This window comes from Acanthochromis polyacanthus, chromosome 11 (assembly GCF_021347895.1).
Source record: "Acanthochromis polyacanthus isolate Apoly-LR-REF ecotype Palm Island chromosome 11, KAUST_Apoly_ChrSc, whole genome shotgun sequence".
Lineage (NCBI taxonomy): Eukaryota > Metazoa > Chordata > Actinopteri > Pomacentridae > Acanthochromis > Acanthochromis polyacanthus.
Window position 1 is genome coordinate 7,803,253 of NC_067123.1, and position 27,835 is coordinate 7,831,087.

Sequence of the window (27,835 nt, forward strand, 5' to 3'; positions counted from 1 at the left end):
GGACCAACATGGTGACTTCTGGGGAAAATTTCTCGTCTGACAAAAAAAAAAAAAATCACTACAATATCTTTGTGAAATCATTTGAGTTGAGAAAGAAGCCTTGCAGCTGTTGAATTTGTCTTCATTTTCAATCAACAACAGTTACTTTCAGGACTTTCCAGGGGAGACGAGTCACGCTGGATTCCCCTGATTTCCACAAAGTAGCCCAGACCTCTGATTTATGGAGAGGAGGAGCGTTCGACTTCTCACCCCGTCTTTTAAATTGCAACACAGTGCTACTAGAATTCACTGCCCTGATGGGATAGAAATGAAGGATCCTGTGGACAAACTGTGACAGCTGTTATTTGATTGTCAGTGTTCATTTTAAAGTCTTTATCTGCTGAAAGTGATGGTGATGCCAATAACATCATGCTTGACTGCCGTTTCTCAGTGATACAAAATAAGTCAGAAATTGATGTGAAAAAGATTGAGCAGCTTTAGAATTTGTCTTTTTGAAAATCTTCACTCCCTGGTTGCTGCTCAGCTGATCCTTTATTCCGTTTCTGTTCGTTCTGAATCGGTTTCTGTCTGTCGTCTCGCTCGGTGTCCCACTTTGACACAAAACCAGCTCAGATGCTCGGCGACGGCTGCTGAGTCATGATGTCACTGGTCGCCCCCGGTGACAGCCCACCCCCTCCACGCTCGTTGTTGAGGCAATGTCATGGCAACAGAGACGAGAGGCCACAGCTGGTGCCTCGTCCCCGTTGGCCCGGCAACTGCTGTCAGCTGTGGGCCAATCGTCCTGACAGATGTCAACAGTGTTGAGTCAACAGAGGGATGATTGGAGGGTGGAATTAACATTCTGTTTTTCTCTTCCTCCTCCTCCATCTTCCTCCCTCTCTCCTCTCCCCCTCCTCTTCTCTCCGTCCATCTCTGCTTCTCTCAGGTGAGGAAACACATCACAGACCTGTACGAGGACCTGAGGGATGGACACAACCTCATCTCCTTACTGGAGGTTCTCTCTGGAGTCACTCTGGTATGGATTGGTTTTTCTCCGACACATTTTCTCAGCTGAGTGTTACCACACCGTAGTATTTTCCATCACACACCCTTCGTCTGCTCCATCACACGCTGTCATTTCAGTTCCAATGATTTCAAGTCCCAAGACTGTTACATACATAATGTACACTGTAAAAAATAGTTTTTAGTAGAATTTTACTGTAATATTAAATATTCCAGTAAAGTTTTAGATTTTCCAGATAATAACTATACTGTTAAACAATCAGTCATTTTACAATTTTACACATTATCTTAAATACACAAAACATTAATAGTTATACAGTTAGACAATCTACATGTCGAATGTAAGATAAGTTAGAAACCTGTAATTCTGAATTATTCTTTTTAAATACATTTTTTACATGAAAAAATTGTAAAAATGCATTTAAAAATTTGTTATAATTTCACAAACACTTCTTCTTTTATCTTTATGCATGAAACTATTAAATTCAAATGTATTAATATTTATAAATATTAATACAGAAAAAAGTATTGGTACTGTAATTTTCCATAAATCAGTTTGATAAATGAGAACTTATATAATTCTGGAGGTTTTACCAAAAAAAATTAAAGAATCTGTTATACATAATATTATTGTTTTGTTATCTGTATTTTCTTTGTTTTGTACATGAGAATACTCTTTATTACGCACCAAAAAACAGGAAGCAATACACATATTCTCTTGTCAGCTTAAGGCTAGAAAAGCTGTGTTTTGACTTTTTGAACATCCCAACATTTTACCGTTTTTTGCAGTTGTTTTTTTTTTTCACAGATTTTTTTTTTACAGTGTACATACAAACAGCTTTAGAGTTGAGGACCATTGAGGTGACTCTCTGTGCTAAAGTTGACCAACCCAACCAAGTCATCTGCAGTACAGTAATGCAGAGTCCTAGTATCCTGATATTACACCACATGATGATGTAAGAGTCTTAGTCCTAATGCTAACAGACAGACGGGCCTCGATGTGACGCAGACAGGTTTAACTACAGACAGGTAGACTAACACAAACAGACTGCTGACTCTGGTCTGCTTATAGGACACTGTCGCCTCCGTGAACCCTGATATGTGGGACAGAAACTGACAGAACAAAAACACAACAAAGTGTTTCATGGAAGTGGGTCACCTTTGAGTTTGTCCTTTTTATATTCATTTACAGCCGTTAACAAACGATCCCATCACTGACTGTTCTGGAGCTTCTAAGTGTTTTGATGGAAGTGTTTTATTTTACTGCTTTCTGTGCACTTTAAGGACTTCTTGTTCTTTTGGCCTTGAAAATGAGATTTAAGGAGGAACTTGGCAGCAGGTTGAAAAGCAGCGTTTGTTTCCCTCCCTGATTGAATGAGTCCAGCTTGTGGTGGAGAGAATGTTTTGTTCCACTTGTAACACAACTAAGCAACGAACACTACAGCCACACTGACGGGGTTTCATTTTAAAAGAAAACTAGGGTTGTCCTGAGCTGATCTCAAGGTTTGGGATCAATTACTGTATTTTTGATCGATATCAAGAATCTAGGCCTGATCCTTTGTTTACATCTGCTGTCACACATATATCAGGAAAAAAGTGGCAGGAAGTTTTTTAAAAAAAAACAAAAAAAAACATACTAATGCTAACTGGAGGTCATTAAGCGACACATGAGCCTTTGTGATGGTGCCTATTGCTAGCCAAACACCCCATAATTCTGTAAAACTGTACAGTCCCTAAAGTCTGGACAAATTTTTTGCCTCTACAGATGAAATATGGCTTGATCAAAAGATGAAATTCATCTGCTTTCTTTCAATATGTCCATCCTACACGTCCTTTGAGAAGCACCAGTTGAACTCTTTCTTCTTTCGAGAAAGCCATAGTTAATCTGTAGAAGGAAAAAATAATCTTTTGTTAATGAGATTTCCTATGTGTTCAGACTTTAGGGACACCTTGTAGTCTGAATTGCACCTCCTCTGGTCTCTATGGTGCTAAATATTACAAAGCTCCACCTGGTGGAACAACCAGGTACTACGTATAATCTATAATCTATTTTATGACATGCATGTGGAGAATACAGGCTTTTACCGCCTTTTGGAGTTTTTTTTTTAAGCTCTTGTAGAGCATCTCCACACTAAGTTTCAGACGGTATCCTACAGGAGCTTCACAGGAAGGTTCATGACCACCTACATAACATGAAGGAACAAGTTGAATATAGAAATGCAGTTATCAAGCATATAGAAAATATTGCTTTTAATAACTTTAATGCACATGAAAATGATATTAGAATGGAACTGTGTATCTGCCTGTACTAAGTAATGAATGACATGGATCGCACTGGCCCCAAAAGAACTACTGAGAGATTTTTAGCTCCATTTGAGAAATGAATTCCATGCATGCATTAACACATCTGTAAACGTCTCATTTGACCGATCACACTGGGCATGCAGGCGCCACTGTAAACACGAAGCAGGGGGTTGTTAGTTGTATAACGGAAGAACAGCAATGGTGGAAAGTAACACCAGAGATTTCTTTAACTGCACAACAGCCTCTAGCAGAGACAGCAAAGTCAGCAACAGTTATTTGTTATCCGTGTTTAATTAACTGCTGGGAGTTGAGGTTAATGTTTTTGTTTTCTTCAACAAAACTGCTCTGATGGAAGTGTGATGAATTAGAGAATCATTTTTGTTTCAGTGTCTGTTTTAGGGGTTTTAAAATGTCAAAGTTGTGCAGATATTAAGTGTAAATGTTGCAGAGGTTTTTCATTTTAAAATGAAACTGTATAAGTGTGTATGTAGTGACGGTGTGTTAGAGTGTACGTTACTGCAACAAGATGAGATTTAAAGCACTGAAGATTAACTGTGATGTAACTCTTTAAGGTTCATTCATGAGAGTTAGAATCTCACCAGAGTCGGTTCCGTCGTTCTACTTTCAGCTGCATCATTCATCCTCCTGCAGCAGGTGGAGCTGCTCAGTTGTCATTGAAGATGTCACTGTTCAGATTTCTGTTTTTCTGGTCTTTTCTGTCACTGTTGTTTATTTACAGTCATCCTTTAATTTATTGTTTTGTTTCCTTTTGTCTGTTTTTAATTTGCTCCTCCTCTCCCTCATTCTGTCCTGTTATCTGTCAATTCTCATGCGACATCTCTTCTTCCTCTCTTTTGTCTTCTCTGTGCATCTCCACCCTTCTGTTACCGTAGCAACAGAAGAGCGGCCCCTCATTGAAAAGGCCATACGCCTCGCGGGCCCCCCCTCTCATCCTGCTGGGAGGGGAGGATGAGGAGGAGGAAGGAGCTCAGGGAGTATGTTTCCCTCCACCCTGTCACCTCTGACCCCCAGCCTCACCTCCACCCCACCGGTGGAGCCGTGAGGCTGCATGAGTGCCGTTACACTGACCAACCACACCGGCTGTACACAACTCAGTACAGAGCTGTAAACACCATCCATTCTGTTGGGTGACAGCATCATAGCTCTCATTGTTTTATCCTCTGTGAGTCGACAGATGGAAGATAAATACGTTTAGTGTTTGCAAACTTAGAATTCCGAAGAAATGTTTTCACTCAACAGAGCTCTGCTGTTTTGCATGAATTACACGCAATAAAATGTAGGTTATCTGTTTTATTTTATAGCAGTTTGACCTCGATTTGCAATTTTCAGGATGATATTAGTATTTGGTTTATAAAATTGAAAAAATAATTTTCTTTGAAGAGTAGAAATGGAAATAGTCTAGACTGAGGTTATCAGAGAGTCCAGGAGTGAGAATTCACTCATTTGTAAATGTTTAATTAGGGATGGAGATTAATTAGGGAGTGCTGGATCAGTCGAGCAGTGACAAGTGAGTAAAGCATGACAGGAGAGGAAATAAAACAGGAAAAAAAAATGCATAAGTACTAAAGATGAACAGTTTCAATCTCGCTTATTTACATTCATCTGAAATGGGAGGCATGCACGGTGATACTGGCATCAGTATTGGTGTTATTTTTAAAATGAAATATCACTCAAGATAAACACAGAGATGCAGATAAGTTCTGTCAGGCTAAATGTTTACAGTTTTGGAGTGGAAGTTTGAGAATGTTTTACAGGTAAATTGAAGTCGTTTATTTATGATATTTTATGTCTTGGCCAGCAGGATAGGCATCTTCATTAAATATGTTATCTTAACCCCAGAAGAGAGTTCATGTTCTCCACAGTTATTGTTTTATTAACCAGGAATAATCTCTGAGGATAGATAGAATTTTATTTATCCCGTTGAAAGTCCTTGAAAGATTTTAACAAGTTACATAAAACTGTTTAAATCATGTTTACATAAAGGTTAAGAGTGCATTACGCTGTCATAAAGTCGCTAAAACGTACGTCAGAAGTCATCAATGACCAACAGTTTATCAGCCTCCAAACCATTATTGTGTGACTCTAATATTAATATGAATGATCTCCTCGGTCTGATGTGGCGACTAATCCTGAGTGAACCTTTTCTTTAGCAGCACAGTTTGAACCCACAGCTGCATCCTGCACTTTACTCATCTCCTCTCTGTTTGGATTTCTTTCTTTCTTTTCTCCTAAACATCATCTTTTCTCCCTCTAAAACTCAAACTGGATGCTTGTTTGTGAAAATCTGGAGATAATTAATGAATAAGAACCGCGGTGTGATGAAGTTTTCATTCCTCATGTATAATCAGCATGGTCTGAGTCTGGTTGTGGCCCGTCTTTAACACTTCCTGTTGAAGACAGCGCCCCCCAGAGGATCATTTCATGTCAGTATACCTGCTGAGTTTTGACTCCACTGCACTGTTGATTGGAATCTGCTTTATCTGCACTCACTGCTGCCTTCTGCCTTTGTTTTCTAAAAAAACCAAAAGCACTTCATCTCTATCCATTGTTTCCTGTCTTGATATTTATTTTTTTCTTTCTCTCTCGTGTTCCAGCCCAGAGAAAAGGGACGAATGAGATTTCATCGACTGCAGAATGTCCAAATAGCGCTGGACTTCCTCAAACAGAGACAGGTAAGACATAATGCCATAGACTGTATATATAGTGGACGTAGCATCTGGCTCCAGAATTGAAGCCAACCCGGAAGTGTCAAAAACTTCCAATATCACGCCGTCCCCTAGGGTTGGCTCCAAAAAGCTTTTGCTCCATAGACCCCAATTCCTTTTTGGAAAAAATAAAATTTGATAGACTGATGTTCTACAGTTCAGGATTTTTTTCCCGTTAGTTTTCATGGTCAAAATGAGAGATCAGGTGGCCGATCTTAAAATAAATCAATACTGAATTTTAAATAAATCGTTAAAGTTGGCGGAGCCAGGGGGCGTGGTTTCACTTGATAGACAGCAACAGAAGCTGGATAAGAGAGTCCTCAGCCAATCCTGCCCCTAGTTGCTCTCCGGTCCAGTCTGTTTGATGACGCTTTTTACATCACTGGCTCCAAAAACTCCAAAACGGCGACCAGGAAGTAGCAAAATCCAGGCTTCATTTTCTCGGCGTTGAAACCAACGGGTGACGTCACGGTTAGTTTACGCCTGCATAATACACATAATTCAGCTTTCCTGCATCCTTATTCATGGTTTCAGATCAGAAATATTGCTATCAGAAGGCTTAAATACAGAGTGGTGGAAACAATAGATAGTATAAGTGATATAAATTTGATGAAACATTAATGTGAGCACCACTGCTTTACTTTGAGCACATGAATTAGTTTAAAGAAACTTGTTTGTTGCATATAAAGCAAATTCTTGACTTTTTATATATATACAACATGACGCACAGTCGTCCTTGTTGAATTTTTGTAATTGACATGAGCTCAATTGTATTTCTTAGTTACCAACACACAAGAGCCTCCTAATAAAAGTCACCTGTTTCACAAAAGCCAGTTAGTTGGGCTAATAGTTTTTCGTTTGTCTAAGAAACTATGATCATGTAAGTTAAGTCAGAGATGTCAGAACATATCTTGTTGAAGGTCTCTGCCCTTTTATCACCATTTAGTTTGTCTGGTGTACACATTATGCAGGTATAATTTAAACAACAACATGTAAATATATTAGTCCAAATTGCACAGTGGTTGTTATTGTGTGAGGACTTATCTATTTTTGTGGATAAGTCGCTCTTATTTCAGGTGTCCCATGGTAATAATTTGTGTAAAAGTAGTTTTCAAGCTTCAGACAGCTGCTCTAAACCCTCATACTTGATATTTACCGACAGTCCTCTGCAGCAGATTCTGCAGTTTGCAAAAGCAAGTGGTTGCAAATACATTTCCCACAGGATTGGTCAGTTTCTTGTGTTCAGACGGTCTGTTGGTGCAGAGAAGAGAGCTGCATCATCCTTTTAGTGGTTTTCTTACAGAAAGCTATGCATTTTCCTGTCATTTCTGACTATTTGCTCAACAAAAATGACAAGAAAATGGCTAAAAATATCTATATTTGTAAAAATATCTTGTTTCTTATTATTTTATGACTGGCTAAAATCTCTTTAGGGGTCCCAGAAAATGTCTCTTTATGAGGGCTTTCAAACCAGTATCCTCAGCTTACTCTGTTCACTACAAGCAGTGCTGTATTTCATCATAAAGCATCCACTGAATTATTTACTCTTCTCTGTTTCTGCACTTTCCATCGTTACCTCTCTTGCTACTTTACATTGATCTCTCACTTACACTGCAGGACTTTTAAATCAACAACCTTCTTCCTTCATATCTGATCAGTGCTCATCCTTCCTCATCCACATCTTGCTGACCTTAGTCGATTTCACTAGTTCAGTCCTTTTTTAGTTTGACTGCAGATGAAATTATACAGTCTGCACCCATAAATAATGTTAGGGCTCAACCATTTGATCCAAACTACAACAGTTTGGATCAAATGTTTTGAGGTATGACAGCTTCTAGCCGTTCCTCTACAGTCAAAGATATTTTATTTAGATATTTTATAATAACTAGTCTCAACCATCTGACATTATCCAGACATGTTAAGATAGAGAAGAGAACCTGAAATCTGGAACTGAAGATAAAGAGAAATTATGTTATCAAGTCAATTTCATGATGCTACCTCAACTTGTATTTCATTTTAAATCGACTGACACCAAAATTTGAGCTTTAATTCCGCACAATATTAAGTTGATGCCACATTATCATGTTAGAACAACTCATCAATACCATATCTGCAATTTAAAAGATGTATCTAAACCAGTAAATTAGATTTTTAGTTATTGTTTTTTGGAAACCATGCATTTATGATGAAGTTGTGGGAAAAGGTTCCTCTTTTTTTATTTTAAGGCACAGCTACAAAGCCTCAGAGTGCCTCTTACATTTTATACTAATGATAGTTGAAGGAAAGATCATTTCAAATCCTCACTAACATGCAGAAATAAGAATAAGATGGAGTTGTGTGTTTTCTTCTCTTTTATCCAGTCAGGTGTCATTTTCAGGACCAGTTGTTTGCTGTAGGAGTCTGACTACTTTCTCACCTGTTTTCCTGTTTTCAGGTCAAACTTGTGAACATCAGGAACGATGACATCACAGACGGGAACCCCAAACTGACGTTAGGACTCATCTGGACCATCATCCTTCACTTCCAGGTCGGTGCTCTTTATTTACCGTGCTGCAGCTTCTGGCTCTGTGTAATCGCTGGCTTGGATCTGATTAAGTGTTGATGCAGTCAGACCTGCTCCTTTAATTCTGCATCACTGAAAGTTAATGGGCAGCGAAAGTCCATAACGTAGTAACACCCCTAATTGATTACATAATAATTGAGTTATGGCTCGTGTCGTTATGGATGATTCAATCTGGAGTTTAAATGGGTGAAATGAAAACAAATTGTCGACATTATTTCTGTGTTCCGTCCAGCTGTCAGGATTAGAGTTTTTATCACTGCCATGAAGAGCTTAGCTGGTTCTGTGGGAGTGTTCTGGCAAACCGGCGCTCACTTACGCAACAGAAGAGGCAGTTTTGTGGGTTTTTGAGCCACTTGACTGGAAATGAAAGTGCAAATGTTCTTCTGTGGAATCTCACAGTGAGATGCGTTCTGCGTATCAGAGTCTTAAGTGCTTCCTGTGAGTTTGTTGGTTTACTTCACTGCCTCAGTGTGGATTTACAGACAGCTGATTGTGAACAGAAAACTGATGTTTAGCTCACATGTTGGTGTGTGTAACTTTTGCCGGTTTAACTTGAATAGGTTCTTGTGGTGTCACTCGTTGCAAATTTTTGAATGCAGATTTGTTTTTCAAGAAAGTACAGCTGGGCTCTGAGTTCTGAGGCACTCGTGTGCATATTTATGTGATTTATTTGTGGTGTTGTCCTGAGGTTGTGTCTCTTGCTGGAGGTCGTCCTCTAAAACAACACGAGGACACAGTTTGGCTTCAGTTTGGCAGTTTGGGAGCATTAAAGCAGCACAGGGGACGTCATGTTCAGGCTTTCATCAGAGCCTTATTCCTGGATTTACAGTGTCAGACATACAGGGTTTTTATAGAAACTGTCCCATTTAATATACATGTTGGCTGCTGGAGCTTCTTCTAGGATTTACTGGGATCCCCCAGGAGTTACTGTCGGAACTGAACTGCAGCTATGTACTGCTTACGAGTTGAAATTGTTAACAAAATAGAATAGAATAGAATCACTTTATTCATCCCCAAAGGGAAATTAAGTTGTCAGGATTTTAGGAAATTAGTGCAACATAATACAGAATAAGATTGTTGGGCTCATTTAAAAACAGTTTCATCCAACAATTTGTCCAGCAGAGTGCTGATAACTGTCTTTCCCACAAATGTTTCCACTGTCTGCAGCACATGTAGCAGAGCACATTTTGCAGCTCAGAAGATGGTGATGTGGAGCCAAGCGGTGTCTTAAGTTGATAACTAGTTTGTGAGTTACAGTGCTGCAAAGTTAACCTATAAAACCCAAAAGATGCTCTTTGTGACCAAATTCACATCTATATCTGTAATTCACATCTATTTTTACTCGGTTTAATCACTCTGAAAGTATTACTTGCAGCAAAGTGTAGCTTCTATCAACTTAAACCACATGCCTTAACTTTTCCAGCAATGGCAGATACAAATAGTCTTGAATTTCCATTAACTTTTTCCATGTTTGTCACCGCAGTAGTATGTGCTCACTACAGTGATTCCATCATCAGGGTTCTGATATTGCCACTTTCCTGACAATCTTCCTTACACACTATCTCTGCTGCCATCATTTTATAGTGAGATACATGTTAAAACATAACTTTTGTAGTAGTTTTCCCTTGCTATAAAGGCTACTATAAAATATCTGGAAGTATTATCATATTAAATTATGGAAGATCTGGATAGCATCAACAGTTCTGAACAAAATAAGATGCAGCATGCATTGTTAGTCCTCATAATGTTCAAGATAAGGACTTTAAAGTCAAATAAAAGTCTAAATAATTCTACGAACCTATTTATATGTATATGAATATCTAATTTAAAGAGTAGTAGCTGTGGTGTGTGAAATGAAAGTCACTGTTGGCATCAGCCATAAAAATCCATTATCAGTCAAGCTCTGGCTGATAGTACATAAAGATATTTTAGTTTAAGGTGTTATTTGGGTCAGACTTTTAGCTCTGAGCAGTTTCTGCATAATCTTAACCTTTTTTGAAAACTTTATAGAGCAGCTTTCACACTCGCTTCACAATAAAAGCCAAGAGCCGAACAGGTCTCAGACTTAGCCACTAGGTTTTGTGTAAAACATCGTGTGCATCGCTGCCAAAAAGTTCCAAATGAAAAGAAATGTCCAAAGACAGTGTTGTTAGATTAAACAATTGAACTGAGAGATAAATGTTTATTAAAGAGCAGTTTGTTTAGTCTCGACAGTCAGCCATCTGAACAGCTTTTTTCTCTCTGATTCCTGATGTGGAATAATTTCCACCAAATGTTCCTGCATCAGTGTAGCCTGCAGACGCACTCCGTTAGCTCACCGCTCCGTCAGACATGAGGCTCTTACATCACCATTACACGGACAGGCAGCTTTCTTGCATCTCATTAATATCAAACGGGGTTGTGAACCAGCTGCAGTTGCCACGGGCGACCAGCAGACTGTGCTGTGACGCGACCCCGAGCGAGAAGACGCTGCCAGCCGGTTGCTATGGAAACAGTAGCGCCTGACACCCTGGCAACAGCTTCAGCGGGCATGAATCAGCAGAACATCGTGTTACCAAGCCAGTTAGATACAGAGATGAAGAAATGTAGGGAGGAGGGACGAGGACCAGCAGATGATGGACAGGAAGGAGGCTGAAAACAAACTGAAACAAACAGCTCCTGACCGAACAACTGAAGGACAAAATATAAAAATAAGAGAAGGGGATCGGCCCGCGGAGCAGCAGATTGTTTCAGGAGTTCACTGAGTTTAAGATGACGACAGTTTTGTATTAGAGCTGCAGTGAGAAACTCCAGTCACATTAGCTCTGAGTCCCTGCAGTGTTGGTGGTTAGATGACTGGTACTGATAGTTCTGTCACCTAATCTGACAATATTGATAATATATTAGAATACAGGCCATTCTGAGCCGGTTTCTTATTGGTGGATTTTGGATTAGATCTCACCTGTATCTGTGGCAGAGCTCTTTAGCTCTCAACTATCATAAGTAGGACAGGTTTGCTCTAAATTTCTTTTGAATTTAACCCTTTTTTCAAACTAAATAAACATAGCCATCCATCTACATTGACTCCAACAGGAAGCATACACCTCCTTGAAGAATTTAACAATTACAAGGATTTTCTACTGGGAAATTTCAGCCCAGAATGTGCCAAACAAAAATACATTAGATTTTCCATAATCTAGTCTCCATACTAATCACATCATATCAGTTATCATAAAACACAGGTCTGATTACATTTTTTATGATCCTTAAAAAATGTTTTCATGCTACTCTGACCATGAACTCTAGAGATGCTTCACCATGCTGAATGTATCTTCCAACAACTTGCTCCTCTGCAAGCCGTTTTTGAGCCATGCTGCATTTATTTTATTGATCCAGTATGTCTTATTTTCCTCTCAAACTTTCTTTTTGTCTTCTTTCTGCTCCGTGTAAACACTGCCTGCAGTTCAGCCGAATATTCACAGAAATTTTGTCACATGACTGTTGGTTACATCTGAGTCAGTCATGGCTTCATATTTGCACTGAAAAACATAAAATTTGCAGCTTATAACAGGATCTGGTTATAAACTAAAGTGATGTTGATGACATATCATGGTGTCAAGCTATTTCCTATTTATTGATTTTAGTTGTTTTTGGTTAAAAGTCGAACTGTACATGGCACATGATTGATTCATGGACCACTGGAAGCTTTTTGTAAATCATTTTAGTAAATTTTAAAAGCAAACAGGACGTGCTGTCATGTTGAGGTTTACGTGATGTTATTTTAACCATAGAAGGAACAAATTGCACAGTAATGCAGGATAGAAACGATTACATTATTATTTGCTCTGAGTCAACACAACACAGTTATTCTCTGTTGCTCAGACATGCGGCCCACATCAGCAGAGATGTATGATTTCACATTATTCCCACCGGCAGCTGTGGACTAATGAACACAACGATGGTTATTATAATGTAGAAGAAGAAGTCGTTTTTGGAAACAAGCCTCCAGGTCTCTGTGATCAGGACGTGCACATGCGACTGAGTGACTCAGCACAGCAGCTAATTATAGGAACTCTCACTGAGCTATCGTTTCTCATTTGGGTCAGAACTGTTGTTAGTCATCTTCTCACCAGCTCGATGAGGTGGGGTCCCTGTCAGACGAGCTGCTTCCTCAGCAGTCAGGACAGATTCATGTCCTCGTCATGTAGACTCTGCTAGTTGTCCTCCTTAAAAAGCAGAGCTCATCTTCTCTTCTACTTTCATTTTATTGTTGCTTTCTTTTTCTAATTTTACTGCCACTGCTGTGATTGTAGGAACAGTCAAAAATTACTGTTTACTGTAGTAATATAGTAGTAGTAAAACAGTAATGTAAATGTGAAATAATGTAGTAAAATAACAGAAAGTGAGAATAAAAATCTGAATTTGTCCGAGATGCAGATCTAACCTGGCTGCAGTTACTCATCCAGACCACTAGGTGTCACCGTTTAGCTCGGTATCACAGCTCCTCTTACTTGTTGGAATTCTCCATCCTTGTGCTTGGATCCTCCTCCAGCTGCTCTGTGTCTGCCTGTGATTGGCTAAAAACGCTGTTCGCTCTGAGACGGTTAACTTCCAAACTGCTGGAGAAATTCGTCACAGTTTTCTGAGGTGGAGTCGGTTTATTTGTGTTGCACAAAAGGTGCTAATTTAGGCTGTTGTTGCATAGATCGATCATTTTCTACTGATTTCAACAAAACAGATAAATCCCCATTTTTTTTTCAGTACACCATCACATTACGGAGAACATGGAGTTTTTTTTTAGCATGCACAGTGCTCAGACAAACGCTAATTATAAAGATCCTGAAAAAGCTCAGAGCATGATCAGATTTTTAATACAAACTTCTTTGTTTTTGTCTCCTCACATAACATGGCAACAGTCAGGAGGTTTATAAAGACTGAAGAACAGTGATCATCTTTTGTGTCATGGCTGCAGGACACTGAAAAAACTGAAGCCGTTTAGTTTTTCTGTGACATGAACAAAATGCAGGAATTTTCACTCTATTTTGAAGGCTGTAGAAATGCTGTAGTGATATAGTAGGAGACTGCATCTGCAAAGAAAATATATTAATTTATTTTAAAAAAAAGCAGTTTGGAACCAGAATACTGGCTCAGGTTTCCAACAAAGTATTTTGCTTTGGGTGCCATCCACATTTGACCTTGCACTCGTCATACGAAGCTTTAATAAATGTATCATCTTTGATCATTTGGACACAGCAGTGCAGCTCTTACGTGGTTGTGTAGTTTGAAATATCTCCACAACACCACAGCAACGTGGGTTTTTCATCGTGGTAGTTGTTCTTTAACAGTGGTCACCGTTGGGATGTGAGAAATAAAAGACTCAGCATCTTAAAGCTGCTCAGAACGCAGATGGAGCCTAAATTCTGATGATTAAAATCTCAAGATCAATCACCACGCTTCAGTGCACACTATGGACAAAGGAGCTGCTAAATATGTGATCAAAAGAGCCTCTGACGGTTCTACATGCAGCGATCTAGTCCCGTGAAACGCTGGGTTCAGGCGGAGGTTGGAGTCTGATTACGGCGGCTCATGATGGCATGTAGCCACAGCGTGGGGATGAAAGCCTCCGGGGCTTGATTAGAGCTGTTTTCTGATTGGTTCATGCCTTTTTCCATGCGTGTTTGTGTGCGTTGGTCTCTTATGCTTCGGTTAATGACTGAAGATGGATTGCTTTCACCTTGTGAGAGTATAGCCTTTTAGTGGTCTCCATCCATATCTGTCTGCGTAGAAACATCCACGAGCCACTTAGTGTTTATGCTGATGTCACCTTTGCGGTGCCTGTTTGTGATGAATTCTTCTGCAGCTTCAGTGTTGTACAGTAAAGAATCGCATGCGTGAGCCGTGATGCTCGGCTCGTTTGTGGTGGGTGGAAGCTGTAGAGGCTTTACGACTGTGTGTGGGGGAGGAGGGGAGTTTAATATGTTTTCAGAGCTCAGATCAGAACTCTATGTGGCTGTTTTGGTCAGTTCATTTCTTTCTTTTTCTCACTTGGAAAAGGTTGTCCAGGTATTCATCACCTGCTGACTCCATAGTTGGAACATTCATTAGCTTCAGCTGCTTCACTCGTTCCAGTAGAAGTGACCATATTACCCACAATCCTTCAGTTCTTTCTGGCTTTCTGGCTTGATTTTAAATATATGGCTTGTTCTGATTGTTGCTTCTTTGAAAACTTCAAGCACTTCTCTTAATTTGTTATTTTATTTCGTTCTTTCATATTTTACGTGTTGGTCTCCTTGTTTCGTTTTTTTTTTTTTTTTAATCCATTGCATTGCGTTTCATATATTTGGTGTGTTGTCTGCTTGGTTTTATCCTCTGTATTTTAACGTCGGCTTAATGCAGCACCCTCAAACTTTTTTTTTTTTTTTTTTTAGAAAGATGCAGTATAAACACAATCATGATCATTCGGATTTTGGGTGTTTACTTTTCATCAATTTTACATGCTGGCATATGGAATTGTATTCTGTGATATTTGACATGGCTGCTGGTAAAGTTGGTTTTGTTTTGATTCATGTGTAGAGTCTGTCAGAAAGTGGTAAATATTGCAGTTTCTTAAAACTGTAGATGATGTATGATTAGTAATTCAAATAAAAATGTTATTTACAGTGAAATAATACAGGGAATAGACTAAACTTTGAATGCCCCCTCACCCCAACCAGTCGAGGCAGACGTCTGCCCCTCCAGAGCCTGGTTCTGCCAGAGGATTCTCCCTGTTAAAGGGGAGTTTATTTTGCTCTTGTATTCTTTTTTTTTTGAGTCCAAACACATTTTTTTATAGTGTAAATGTTTACAGATTATTAAAAATCTGATTGAGGGCTATTTTTGGTAAATCTCTGGGATCAAACGCCTTTTAAATCCCGGTGCTTCATCACATTCATGTAAAAATCCTACATATTGCCATAATTGTCCAGTCACTGATTGTCTGCAGCCGGTGATTTTGAAGACTTTGCTCCCTCAGTTTAAACGTTATCTAAGTTATTTCTAATTTCTTTTGAGTCACAGTATTTTCCTCAACTTTATCTGCTTTGATGTGCCTCCTATTTTCCTCCTAAGCTTAGTTCCTTCTTTGCCCCTCCTGTTTTTCTTTCAACTTCCTCTTTATTTCCCTTAAACCTCTTTCCTCGCTCCCTCCTTCTTCCCGTGCCTTTGCTGCCTTTTCTCAACAGAACCATTCATAACTTCACGGCCAGGTGAAGGGAATACATGGAAGTCATTCCTCATATTCATGCCCCCGTGTGATTTAGACTTGATTTCCCTCCTGCTGGCTGTTTTTCCTGTCGCTGCCTGTCATTCAGGGAAGCTTTTGGGTCAAGTGTGTGTGTTTGTGGCATTGAAAGCTGCTCACTAACAGCCAAGAGAGAGCTGAGTGAGATAGAGAGGGAGTAACTAGGAAGCGAATAGCAGGAGGAGGAGAGTCGAGGAGGGAGGGGTGGGATTGTGAGAGATCGAGCAGAAGAGAGTGTGAAGCTGCAGCAGCCGGGAGATAAAAGCTTTTCTCTGCCGGCGTCTGCAAGCGACGGATAGAAAAGCAGAGGAGCCGAGCCAGTCGAGGCAGAGACGGATCCAGGCTGCCTGCTGCCACCGGAGCTCCAGGCTTCCCTTCATCAGCAGGCCTCCAGCCACGAACGGGACGAGACTCGTGGACACGTATGCAGACAGCTGACCGGGGGGGACCGCCCAGCCTCTCAGGCACAAACACTCTCTCTCCTGGACTTCCACCGTATCAATCGGATCAATCCAGCCATGCCTGTCCGAGGGAGCCTGTGTTTTAAAAGGAGACGCCCTGTGTTCCTGCTACTACGTCTTTTGTGTTTTTAAGAGGACATGTAGTGCGGACTGTGGTGTTCGGGGCTGCCCTTCACCGGACCCAGAATCCCTTTGGCTCCGTTCCACATCTGTACTCGAAGTAGGTCTGGATCTTTACTGAGCTGACAGAAGGACCAGTCCAGCTCCAGTTCCTACCCCAGATGCCTATTCCTAATTAGATCTAGTGGACGTGAGGAGCTATAAAGAGACACCAGAGAGGAGAAGCAGAACAGAAGAGGGAGGCTTTTTTTTTCCCCGACCTGGTCTAAATGCCCCCCCACCTCCTGCAAACTGTGGATTTTTGTCAGGCTGTTGCATCGTCGCACTGCACCACCTGATGGAGGGGAAGCTCGCCTGAGTAACTGGCACACTGACAAGAAGACATAGGAGGTTTATGATTGGACAGCACCAGAGCACAATTTCCAGCCAACTTCAGGTCCTCGGGGGGTCTGACATCGAGGTGGGGATCTGTGCTGTGGTATCCAGGGGAGAGGCATGTGATGCTACACTGTCTGGGGAGCTAAAGGTGGAGTCTGTCTGCGATTGTCTGCCTCCAAATTTAGACAAACAGCTGCTTTTTCTTGCTGGATTTCTGAGCTAAAGCGATTTGATTCCACAGGTACTCTGGATTATCTCTGAAAGGCTGTCAACTTTCCTGCCAATCTTCTCAATGGGAGAAATCAACGCCAGCGATTTTGGATTCCAGCATATTGACGAAAACGGTGCGAGGTGTAAAAACGAGGCACATGGCGGACGGACCGACACGTCACATGAGACACCGGCTCAATGAGCAGGATGAGCCGTGGGAAGATGACAAGCAGAAGCATCGGGGTGGGAAGCTGATGCTCTGATTGAGTATTTAACAAGCTGTCGGAGTATTGGCTGAAAGTCTCTGCAATCTGTAGCACCATTGGCTGACGACACACTCTGTCACCCACAGCCAATCTGGATGCCGTGCAGCCTCGGCAGAATGAGGCACCGAGCTCGCCGTTACTACCAGGGATATCGACAGCCTCGCCATTAATACTACTTCCACAAGGAGTGCCGTGACAGATAGCATTCCTACAGAGTTACTTCTCTTCACTTGCACTGCAATAACATTACCACAGCAGGAGGGAGGCATCATTAATTCATGAGCTGGGTCTGAGAGTAGATAGAGCTCCTGGATACCATCAGCACCTGGATCTGACAGCAACCTTCACATGGTTTAGTTTGTGGTTCAGGGACGGTGGAAGATTTAATCAAAGGTGTTGTTTTTCTCACTTCTCCGAGTCACAGGCGTCTCTGATATTACAGGGGATTATAATATCAGATCAAGAAGTGAGATGAGACCGCTACTGGTTTCATCTTTTTCAGAAATCCTGCAGTGTGTGTGGAGCAGCTGGAGTATCACTAATGGGCTGGATAGCGATGGACTGCACTACATTTTTTTCTCTCTCCCACACTCATCATCCTGCCTGACACATTGCCTTACACCAGGTAACCGCTCACCTGCCAGAAGCCCGGTGATAAATCAAACACCTGACCCTAACTGAATTTATTTTCCTCCCTCGCGTGGCTCCGTTGACACCGCTGTGTCCTTGACTGTGAACCACAAGTCTTCTTGGATCGAGAGGGCTGTCAAAGTAAAGCAGCCAGCTGTCTGCACATATAGAAACAGCGGAGTCCTCAGAGACAGGAGGCTCGGCCGGCCGCTGCACTGCCTGAGTCTAAGGCAAGCCAGGTGAAGGAAACGGGAAGGGCAGAACTGTAACGCGACAGCCTGCAGATGCACCAATAACTGCCTGAGGAAAAGACTTATTTTCACACTTTTTCCTTCTCTGACAGCTCATACTTCCACGTTTTTATTCACCGGATTTCATTTAAGATGGTGCCACAGAAAATGAAGCTAAACCTGCTCCTCCTAACTTCACATCACTCACAGGTGTCAGATTAATGAGGGAGCCATCCGTCACTTACAGCCTGTCTGAACATTTCCTCTCCGGTGTCTCAGTTTTTGGAATAAATGTGTAATCAGCCTCTCTTGTGAATTAACTGCCTGGTTTGCTGTAGTTTTTTATACACCATTCTCTGTTAGCATCATGGGGAACTCCATGGGTTGTGTGAGGCCTCCTCGGGAAGGAGAGCTAACTGGAGCGCCTCCACTTTCACCAAAGAAGCGTCTACGTTTCAGACGAAAGCACAAAGGCAAGAAGAGCAGGAAAGGAGATGTAGAACAAGAGGACTATGAGCGACGAAGAAGTCATGAGCATGAGGAATACGAGGAGGATGAGGAGGAAAAAGCTTCAGTTCTAGAAACAGACTTTGGAGCTCGGAGTGTAAAACTAGTGCCTGATACCCAGTTTACTCATTCCAAAACTAATCCACTAAGCAATACTCTGTCCCCTGGATCTGTTAGTGCCACTGTAGGGGGGCTTCTGGCCAACAGAATACTTGAAGCGTCCCCTAAACCCAGCCCAGCCTGGAGAGGAGTCTTCTGCCTTCCAGGGGAGGAAGACACAGTCAGCGCAATCATAGACGTCTCCAGCATCCCGAGCCAAACCACCACCACCACCCCGATCAACACCGCCCCGGCCCTGGGCAGCACCACGCCGGGTGGAGGGAGGGTCTGTCGGGTCAGGGAGAAAGTCCAAGGCGTCCTGGAGAAACCCTGGGTCCTCCGACAGAAGAAGGAGAGAAAAGACAAAGCCAGAGCAGATAGGGATGAAAAGCAGCACAGAGAGGAAAAAGCAGCACCAGAAGGGACGACACAGGCGGAGCAAGCACCTTCAGCGAGCGAACGCAAAGGTGTGGTTCACATCCGCGAGGTGGACGGTAAACTCTGCGTGGTGAGGACGGTGTACCCCAGTGATTATGGCTCTCCAGTGTGGAGGGGAGAAAATGAAGGAGAGGTGGAAGTACGCAAAGAGCTGCCCGCCGTCTCTCCAGTCACAGGAAATATTCTCAAAGTCCAACTGTCCGAGGAGGACAGAAGTAAATCCAGAATATCTGCAGCGGATTTCCCCTCGTCCTCCCACCAGCTGCGGATTCAGGAGACCCCGGCTGTCAGAGGATTCAGGTTGGATTCTCCAGCTTGTTCGCAGGAGAAGTCGTCTCTGCTGGAGTCGGGATACGCCAGCGACCTGCCGTTAACCTCTCCAGAAACAGCAGGCACCACTCCCAGTCAGACGGACTGGGGGGGCCTGACCAGCAGCTCATCGGAGAGACTGGACTCTATGATGGAGAGTCCGCTGGGACTGCACCAACAGGCTACTGTAAGATACCTGCCACAGGTTTGTGTCCTGATACACAGACACCACATCCTCTAGCCAACTGTCTTTGATGATTATTTTCAGTTCCAATATTTAGCTGACTAATCTGATATTCAAACTTACAAGGGAGCAGTATGATTGCTTAAAGGGCAAAAAGTGTTGAGCTGCTGATTAAATACATTACAAAGGCATCAGCAATTAAATCATTTCTCAGCAAAATGTCAAACTGTTGTTGGTTTCATCTAACAAAATGTGGCGCATTACTTAAGTTTTTGCAAATCCAAAACAAATATCAAAAAACAGCAGTCAGACGGCATTACTGTCATTCTCAGGAATCATAATGCCCATTTTCAGTTATCTGTCATTTAATTTTCTGAACCCAAAAGCAGCTTCTGAATCCCCCCCCCCCCGGTCACATTTTTGGGCTCATGTTGTACTGTAGCATAAAGTCCTGCACCTCTGTGGAAACAGAACAAAGAATTCTTGGTCTTTTCAAAGAATCTGATGTAAATGATGAATTTTGGTAATTTTCTGAAATGAGATGTGTAAAATAAGGTGCTTTTGGTGAAAAGAAATCGCAATTTTATGGTCGATTTGGGTGATTTTCCCAACTGACCTGAATGTCAGGCATGACTCATTCAAAGAGCGTCAGAAAAACAATAATTCTCTCTGTTTTTACAGTTTCTGGCTTTGATAAATGGTGTCATTTTGGTGACTTTTTTTTAAAAAGATAACTTCACTGTGAAGCCCAGCAGTGTTTTCTTTTGGTTCAGATAATAGACTAAAAATAATTACTATTTTAATCACCAATAAAAATCACGCTAGGCTAGTTGTTGCCTACCTAAAGTGTTTCTGCTCTCCTGCTCCTAAAACAACTTGTTCAGAGATCTGTCACAGGTCGGTGACACAGCTTCATTGTGGGACTCCTGATGTCGCCACTAACAGTTTTTGAAAAGATTTTGTTCCCAGAAGTTGAGGAATGTCTTTGTGTTTCCAAACCATTGGTCTACAGGGTTAGCGTCATTCACAGCTCTTGATTTGTTTGAGTGCAGCTTTTTAAAGGTGCCTTTGTTGTCATCCGTGCACCATGTTTGTAGTCATGAAGGCTGTTATCAGCTCTGTAAAGGCACTAAAACGTCTCTCCATGGCTTCCCTCTTTGTTCCTGTGGCCTAATCAACCCGGAGCAGACAGTCTCTCCATCCTTCTCCTGTCCAGCCTTTCTTTTCCTCCTTCTTCCTGCTTTGCATATTGTTTTTCTCTCACCACAAACTACTGACGTCTGGTACAGAGCATGAGACCGACAGGCCAGCTGTTTGTCTGTGAGAGAGAAAAGGGTCATTGCTGCAAATTACAGGGTTTCCTTTGGCTGCAAACAGAAACTTGTCATTTCCTACCAATTGGATAACACACAGTATCACTCTGGTTGTCTGTCTGTCTGTCTGTCTGCCTGCGGTGGTTTTGGCTGGAATTTGATATTTATGGTAATCAGATGGCTGACATATGTTAAATTGAACATCACTAAAGTTGTATTCTGAGGGATATTTTATGCCGCAGTCTTTCTACACTACATTTGACCGTAGCAGGGTGTTCTTTTTCACAGTTTCCCCATTGTTACAAGGGCTGGGCCGTCTGATTGTGTGATTATATAACTTTCTTTTTGAACAGAATCACAATCCACAATCTGATTCACAATTCCCGCTTGTTCACTTGAATTCAGTTGCATCGCCAGCGAGGCAAAATATAAATGAAATTGTGAACAAATATCTTCCTTTCTGACCATTTCCTTATTGATAGACACAACAATTTCCAGAGGTTTCCTAAACTCCTCACATACAGACTAAAATACAGTGCTGGTGAGACAGCTGTGCTCAAAGAACCCTCTAGTCTCCACTCAGTTAATGCAGTCAGACAATTAATGTGACTAGAAATTACTTTCAAAGGACTAAAATGAAGCATTCAAATGTCAGAGTCTGCCAGATTTCAGAGTTTTCTTTCAGCAGAGCATTTAAATGTCACATCTGCATAAAAACAGACTTTCTCTTGTGGATAAAAATAATAATAAAACCTTACAAATGTAGATCAGTCTTGGAATAAATTACAGATAATATCTAATAAAATCACTTTAAAAAAGTTAGTATGTGTTGACTTTTTTAAAAATGTAAGTAATGTCTACATCAGAAACATTCTTACAAATTGCGATTTCTTCTACAGTTGAAGTAAAGTTACACTGTTTCCATTTATTTAAATCAGCTAAACATCAAATTATTTTAGATATTTACAGTTATTTTCAGTTTTTGAGCGTTGCAGTATTCTACTGTATTTTATCATATTTTTTCTGCTGCTCTTGCTGCCAGATTTTTACTGATTTTTTTATAGTGTACATAAATTAATCCAAATATTACCTCAGAGAAACCAACTGAAAGAAGCTTCAGAAGTCCAAAATAATGACTCAATTTATCATATGCTGCAAAAAACAAATGCACATTTACATGAACCTCAGCTTATTTCAGTCCATCTCTTTGTTTCTTTCTACAGTGTGTGTTTATGTTCAGATTACACAAACTAACTGTAGCTCACCTGCAGGAGTGGTCCGTCCTGTGTTAGCTTACAGCTGTTAGCTTACAGCTGTTAGCTTGCAGCTCTTAGCTTACAGCTCACCTTGAAAGTGAAAAAGCTGCTGCAGTCACTGCAGTAATTCAGCTACAGATGACAGACGAGTTTCACAGCAGCTGTCACACTTTGTTGCTTCTCCTTCACATGATGAAGGCGGTGTGGTCCAGTACAGTGGAGCAGCTGACGTCATGTCAGGTTGTGTTTAGTGCTACGCTTGATGCTCGCCTGCTGCTGAGTCATGAGAAACACAGACATACTGTAGATCTCAGCGCTGCAGAAATCCCTGGTTAGCGGTGTTTTACTGGACAGCAATGATCAATACTCCTGAGTGTGTTGTGTGTCGTAGGATGAGTGTCAGTTTAAAGTGCAGCTGTCCTCTGTATGTGGGTGTGTGTTGGCTCTCCCTGCATAAAAAGGGATTTGAAATGCGCATTCATCAGTGCGACGGCTGCTTGGTCGAGCCTCGAGGGGATTCCGAGCATTGAAATCACTCATCGTATTTATCCAGACACCACCCTGCTGTGTGTGAGGCTGCACATTTATCATTCCTCCATCTATATCCATCTACATCCATCGACATCCATCTACATCCATCCTCTCACTTTAAGACTTTAAACTAGGGTTTTACGTGCATACTTTCCATTTGAATGTCTTTTTCCTTGTTATATATTCTCTTTTAGTCTGTCCTCCATCCTTCCCCCCTCCCATGTCTCCTCTCTGTCTCTCCCTCCTCCCCCACCAACTTCAAAGAGGCCATGTTTCTAAAAGAGGGCCGGTCCGGAGCCTCGGGGGGCTGCTGCTGGATCAGGGATGTTTGTGACTGGATCAGAGCTGCACTCCAAACTGCAGCTAACTGATAGAATCTCACTTCCATCAGTGTGTTTATCTGCTAATAGTTTGGCAGAAATAACATTCACATGACTGAGTCAGATATGGATGTAAACTCCTTTGTTTAGACATCATAAATAGATGTTATATGCACTGTAAAAAATATGCTTTTCAAACGGTTTAAAGTTTAACAATTTTCTGTTCTATTAAAGATTTTCCGTGTTTTGTTAAATTACAGGTAGTCACTCGTAAAATCACAGAAAATAAGTATTAATTTACATGTCAATGTAAAAAACATAGGTCAAAGTTTTAAATTATGTTCACGTCAAAAAAAAGTGTAATTTGAGTAGTAATTTGTTTGTATTTTTTTCAACATAAAAGAGCCACATGCAGATTACACTGTTTTACTTCAGTTAAATTATCATATGATGCTGATATTTTCTAGATATTTGCCATTATTTGAAAGAAAGAATATTTAGTCTAATTACTGATCATTTTAAAACCTTTTTCTTACAGATTTTTCCAGTTTTGTTAAATTCTGGAAAATATGTAGTAAAATCGAGAAATATTTAATTTACATGTTGACATATATGTTAAAAAAAAAAAAAAAACAGCAGACCAAGGCTGTAAATAATATCTGCATCAAAACTATTTATTTTTACTTCTTGTACATTTTTGATTGTAAAAATAGCCCATATTTTACTGTATTTAAATAATCAGAAAATAGTAATTTTACAGATATTTATAGTTATTTGAAAGAACAATTATCTATATTAAGAGTTTAAAACAGATGGATATTTTTATACTAATTGTTTAAATTTTACTTATTTTCCCTGTTTTGTGAAATTACAGATATCTCATAAAATCACAGAAACACAGAAAAATGCATTAATTTACACAATGTATACAAATTAAGCAAAAAAGGCTAAAACTGGACGCCATGTCCACATCAACAATCTTTTTTTTACTAATTTTCAGTGACTAATAGTATTATTATTTTGTAGATATTTGCTGTTATTTTCACAGTTTTTCATTTTTCTTGGGCGTTGTGGTATTCTACCGTTTAATCTTTTTTCAAAGTTTTTTTATTTTAATTTGCTCAGTTTTTACAGTGCAGCAGCAGAGATGCGTATTATCACAGTGACTTCACACCTGTAGTGATATAAATGTGTGGTTCCTGTACATAAATCAGCCCCTGAAGCGTCCTGCAGAGGAATTTGTCCTGTTTCCAGAGCTGCTGTCTGTTACTGTGTCTGCAGTCTGTATTTACTGAAACCTGCACTTAGTCTGGGTACAAATTAGTGTGTTCACATGTACACATTTGTTGTATTGTTTCATGGTGTTGTGACTGCATTCTCTCAGTTTCATGTCCACTCAAATGCACATGGATTTTCCCATGATGCATTTGTTTATTTAGATAGGAAATTTATCTGTGCCACCATAGATGTAGATTTCAGGTAAATCGGAGCTTCAGAAGAATCAGATCAGTAAACAGCTGTGAAATTGAACTGCTTCGTCTTTGTTTGCTGAATACACAGCAGGCTGATTTAGAAAAGCTGATGATGTTAAGCCGACATGCTTTCATGACTGCAGAGATTGTTAGCTACAGAAAATGCATAAAAACTACTCTACTAATCAATCCTGCTTACAACAGGACGGTGGTAGTTAACTCACCAGACAATGTGTCGTCACAGCATGAGAATTTATCGCTTTTAATTCTGTTGAAATCCCCAACTTGTTCATGTCGATAGATGTTTGTTGTCCTGTAACAAAAACGTGATTTATTTTTCACATTTCAAGGTAGAAGAGGCAGGTTTTAAAAATCCAAAACATAAAATATCTCAACACAAGATGAATTAAATAGTTACAACAAATAACAACAGTTAAGATGTGGTCATGTGTTAAAAGTGAGTCATAAGAAGAGATTTAAAAAAAGATACTGAGTTTGTCTGGAGGAGTTTCACAGCTGAGATCACACAAATCAAACTTTAGGATCACAGATAAAGGCATGATCCTGGCATTTCAAGACCTTAAATACTCTTTAAAATGCTAAAAATACTCTTAAGTCAAAGTTAGAGCTGCATGGTAATGAAATGATTGTCAGCTATTAAATTAATTGCTGTTTTTAAAGAAAAAACAAGTCAAAATTGTCAGATTGCTGCTTCTCTTTGTCTTTTTCACTGAACTATGACAGTAAACTAATTATCTTTGGGTTGTGGTAAAAACATTTGTCATCTTGGAAGCCCCGATCAATATTTCTGAAGCTAACAACTATTTTATTTATTTATTATTCAAGGTTCACTCGCTTTTTTCAACTGCATCTGTTCAGTTAATAGGACTGATAGGAATTCAGTGTTTTTGCCACAAGATCCAGTCTTTGATGAAGCCTGTTCCAATGCTCCTAGAAAGCAGCTTCAGTGCAGCTAAATCACCTTGAAATCCTTCCTACATGTTCACACGCTACAAACACGCCTGGCAGACGTGTAGCAACATATAGACGATGTTTTCTCTGTACGCAGATGCAGACTCACACAGAGGACTGTATCAATATTGAGATGGAGGATTAGACGCTCAGTGTTTGCCTGCAAAGGAGGTAGTAGATGCATGCAGAGAGGCTGCATGAGAACACACAGCTGAGTTCACATTTACAGATTCCTGCTGAAGTCTGACAGCATCGTGTTTGTTTATCCTGTGAGGAGCTGGAGGAAATGCTAAGCAGCTAGCTTAGCACGTGTCTGAGTCAATTGTTGTACAGAGGAAGTTCAGTGTTCAGTTCAGGGCCAGAAACATTTATCTGTTTCAGCTTTTTCTTCATGCTTGATTGTGAGGCGTGCTCATTATTATGATGCATGTTTCAGCAGTGTTTTGGCCTACACGGGCATGCATTTTTTACTGAACAGATGTTGCTTAATGCGATACTGCTAGACTGTAAATACCGAAAGCTCTGTAAAAAAGGAAAGAAAAAAGAGGAAAAACTGGCAGCAAAGGTACCAGAAAAAAAGTTAGTGGAACCTTGTAGCATTCAAAAACATTGGAAATAACTGAAAATATCTGTAAAATAGTCACGTTTTAAACTGATAAAAAATACTGTAAAAACAGTGTCATTTTTAAGGTCAAACATGGTTAAAATAATCAATGACTGTTTTTTTTTTTTGTTTTTTTTAAAACAGCACATTTTTGATTGCATTATTTACAGTTTTGTAAATTAATAAATTGATGCTGTTCCTTGATTAATACTTGGCTACTATCTGTAATTTGACTTTTCATCTAAAATGATCATTTACCATTTTTTGGTCCTTAACATGCAGAATTTTTCAGAACAGTAAAATAATAATCTTTTGCTGTTTAAATTCAATAAAAACTAAGTAGTTTTGTCATCAAAAAAGAGCAAATAAAATAAAAATTGCAGGTTTTTGATGTACATTGTTTACTGTTTTGGCCTATTTTTAATTTACCTTTAACATGTAAATTACTGCTTTTTTCTGTTATTTTATTAGGTATCTGCAATTTTTCAAAACAGAAAAAAATCTAACAGTAAAAAAATATTTTCAGTAATATTATTAAAAATTATTTACTATTTTTTTTAAATTCTTAATATGTGTAATTTTTATTCCAAATAACTGCATTTATTTGTAAAATAATTACGTTTGCTGATTTTAAAAACTGTAAAAAAAAAAAAAAGTATTGTAATTTTTCAGTCATACTCTGCAAAACAAGTAATTCACATTAAATCACTACAGATTTTTGATGTAGACGTTATTTACAGTTTTGGAATGTTTTGTTTTTAAGGATTAACATGAAAATTAATTCTTCCTTTTCTTTGATTTTACTAGTTATTAGTAATCACACACATTACATCTGGAATGTGACAATACAGGAAAATCTATAAAATAACTAATAAATGGACTTAAAATTGCAGTCAGCATACATTTTTTATAGTGTGGGAATATGCAGCATAGTTCTGCAAGTCACCCCTCTCTTCTGCTGCTCGCCTTCCTCGCTGCTCCCTCCTCTTCCTCCTCTTCCTCGTCTTTTTGGCTGTTGCTGCAGTCTGTTGGCTCACCATGGACTTGCATAGCTCTATATCAGCAGCAGAGACAGTGAGGGAGGGAACGAGGCCTGACAGAAGAATACTGATGACAATAATGGCAGCCAGGCACCGGCAGTTACTGCACATACGTCACTCAGCTTTTGTCACCGCGGACATGTGGACCTAAAGAGTGCAAATTGAGAGGAAGCAGGACGCAGAGGGAACATGGCTGAAGTTGTTGTGTTGCTCAGCCGTTAGAAAACATAGATTAAACTGCTGTCAGTCTCCATGGAGGCCTGGTTCTCCTCACAGTAAACATGTATGTCCTTCATGACCCCACATGGTGAAAACCACGTGTTTCTTTACCTTGTTAACCTGTCCGTATGGTGATTTTTGGATCCTCGAAGGCATTTCATGAGCAAAATAAGCATCATTTCTGAGCATTTCTACCTTCACAGTCTCAAAAAAACAGATTCAGACCTTCAAGGCTTCATACTAAACAAACCTAAAAACCTAAATCTGTTGTCTTGCAGAACTATTCTTCTTCAGAATCAATTTTCAACTTCAATATGTTTGGCTGAATTACTCCGATATCACTACTTGTCATTATATGGAGGGTGAGATGTGGGCCACAACAGTGTAGAGTGATTTTCATGACACATTAAGACAGAAACTAAT

At 40.1% G+C, this 27,835-nt stretch overlaps 1 protein-coding gene across 1 annotated transcript in view; it reads left to right on the forward strand.

Moving 5' to 3' along the window:
- Window positions 1-27,835, forward strand: part of macf1a (microtubule actin crosslinking factor 1a) — a 356,367-nt gene that overhangs the window by 173,956 nt on the left and 154,576 nt on the right. Inside the window, exons 4-6 of the mRNA XM_051956148.1 lie at window positions 926-1,015; window positions 5,922-5,999; window positions 8,467-8,559. Coding sequence (XP_051812108.1) covers window positions 926-1,015; window positions 5,922-5,999; window positions 8,467-8,559 — 261 coding nt within the window. The remainder of the gene's footprint in view (window positions 1-925; window positions 1,016-5,921; window positions 6,000-8,466; window positions 8,560-27,835) is intronic.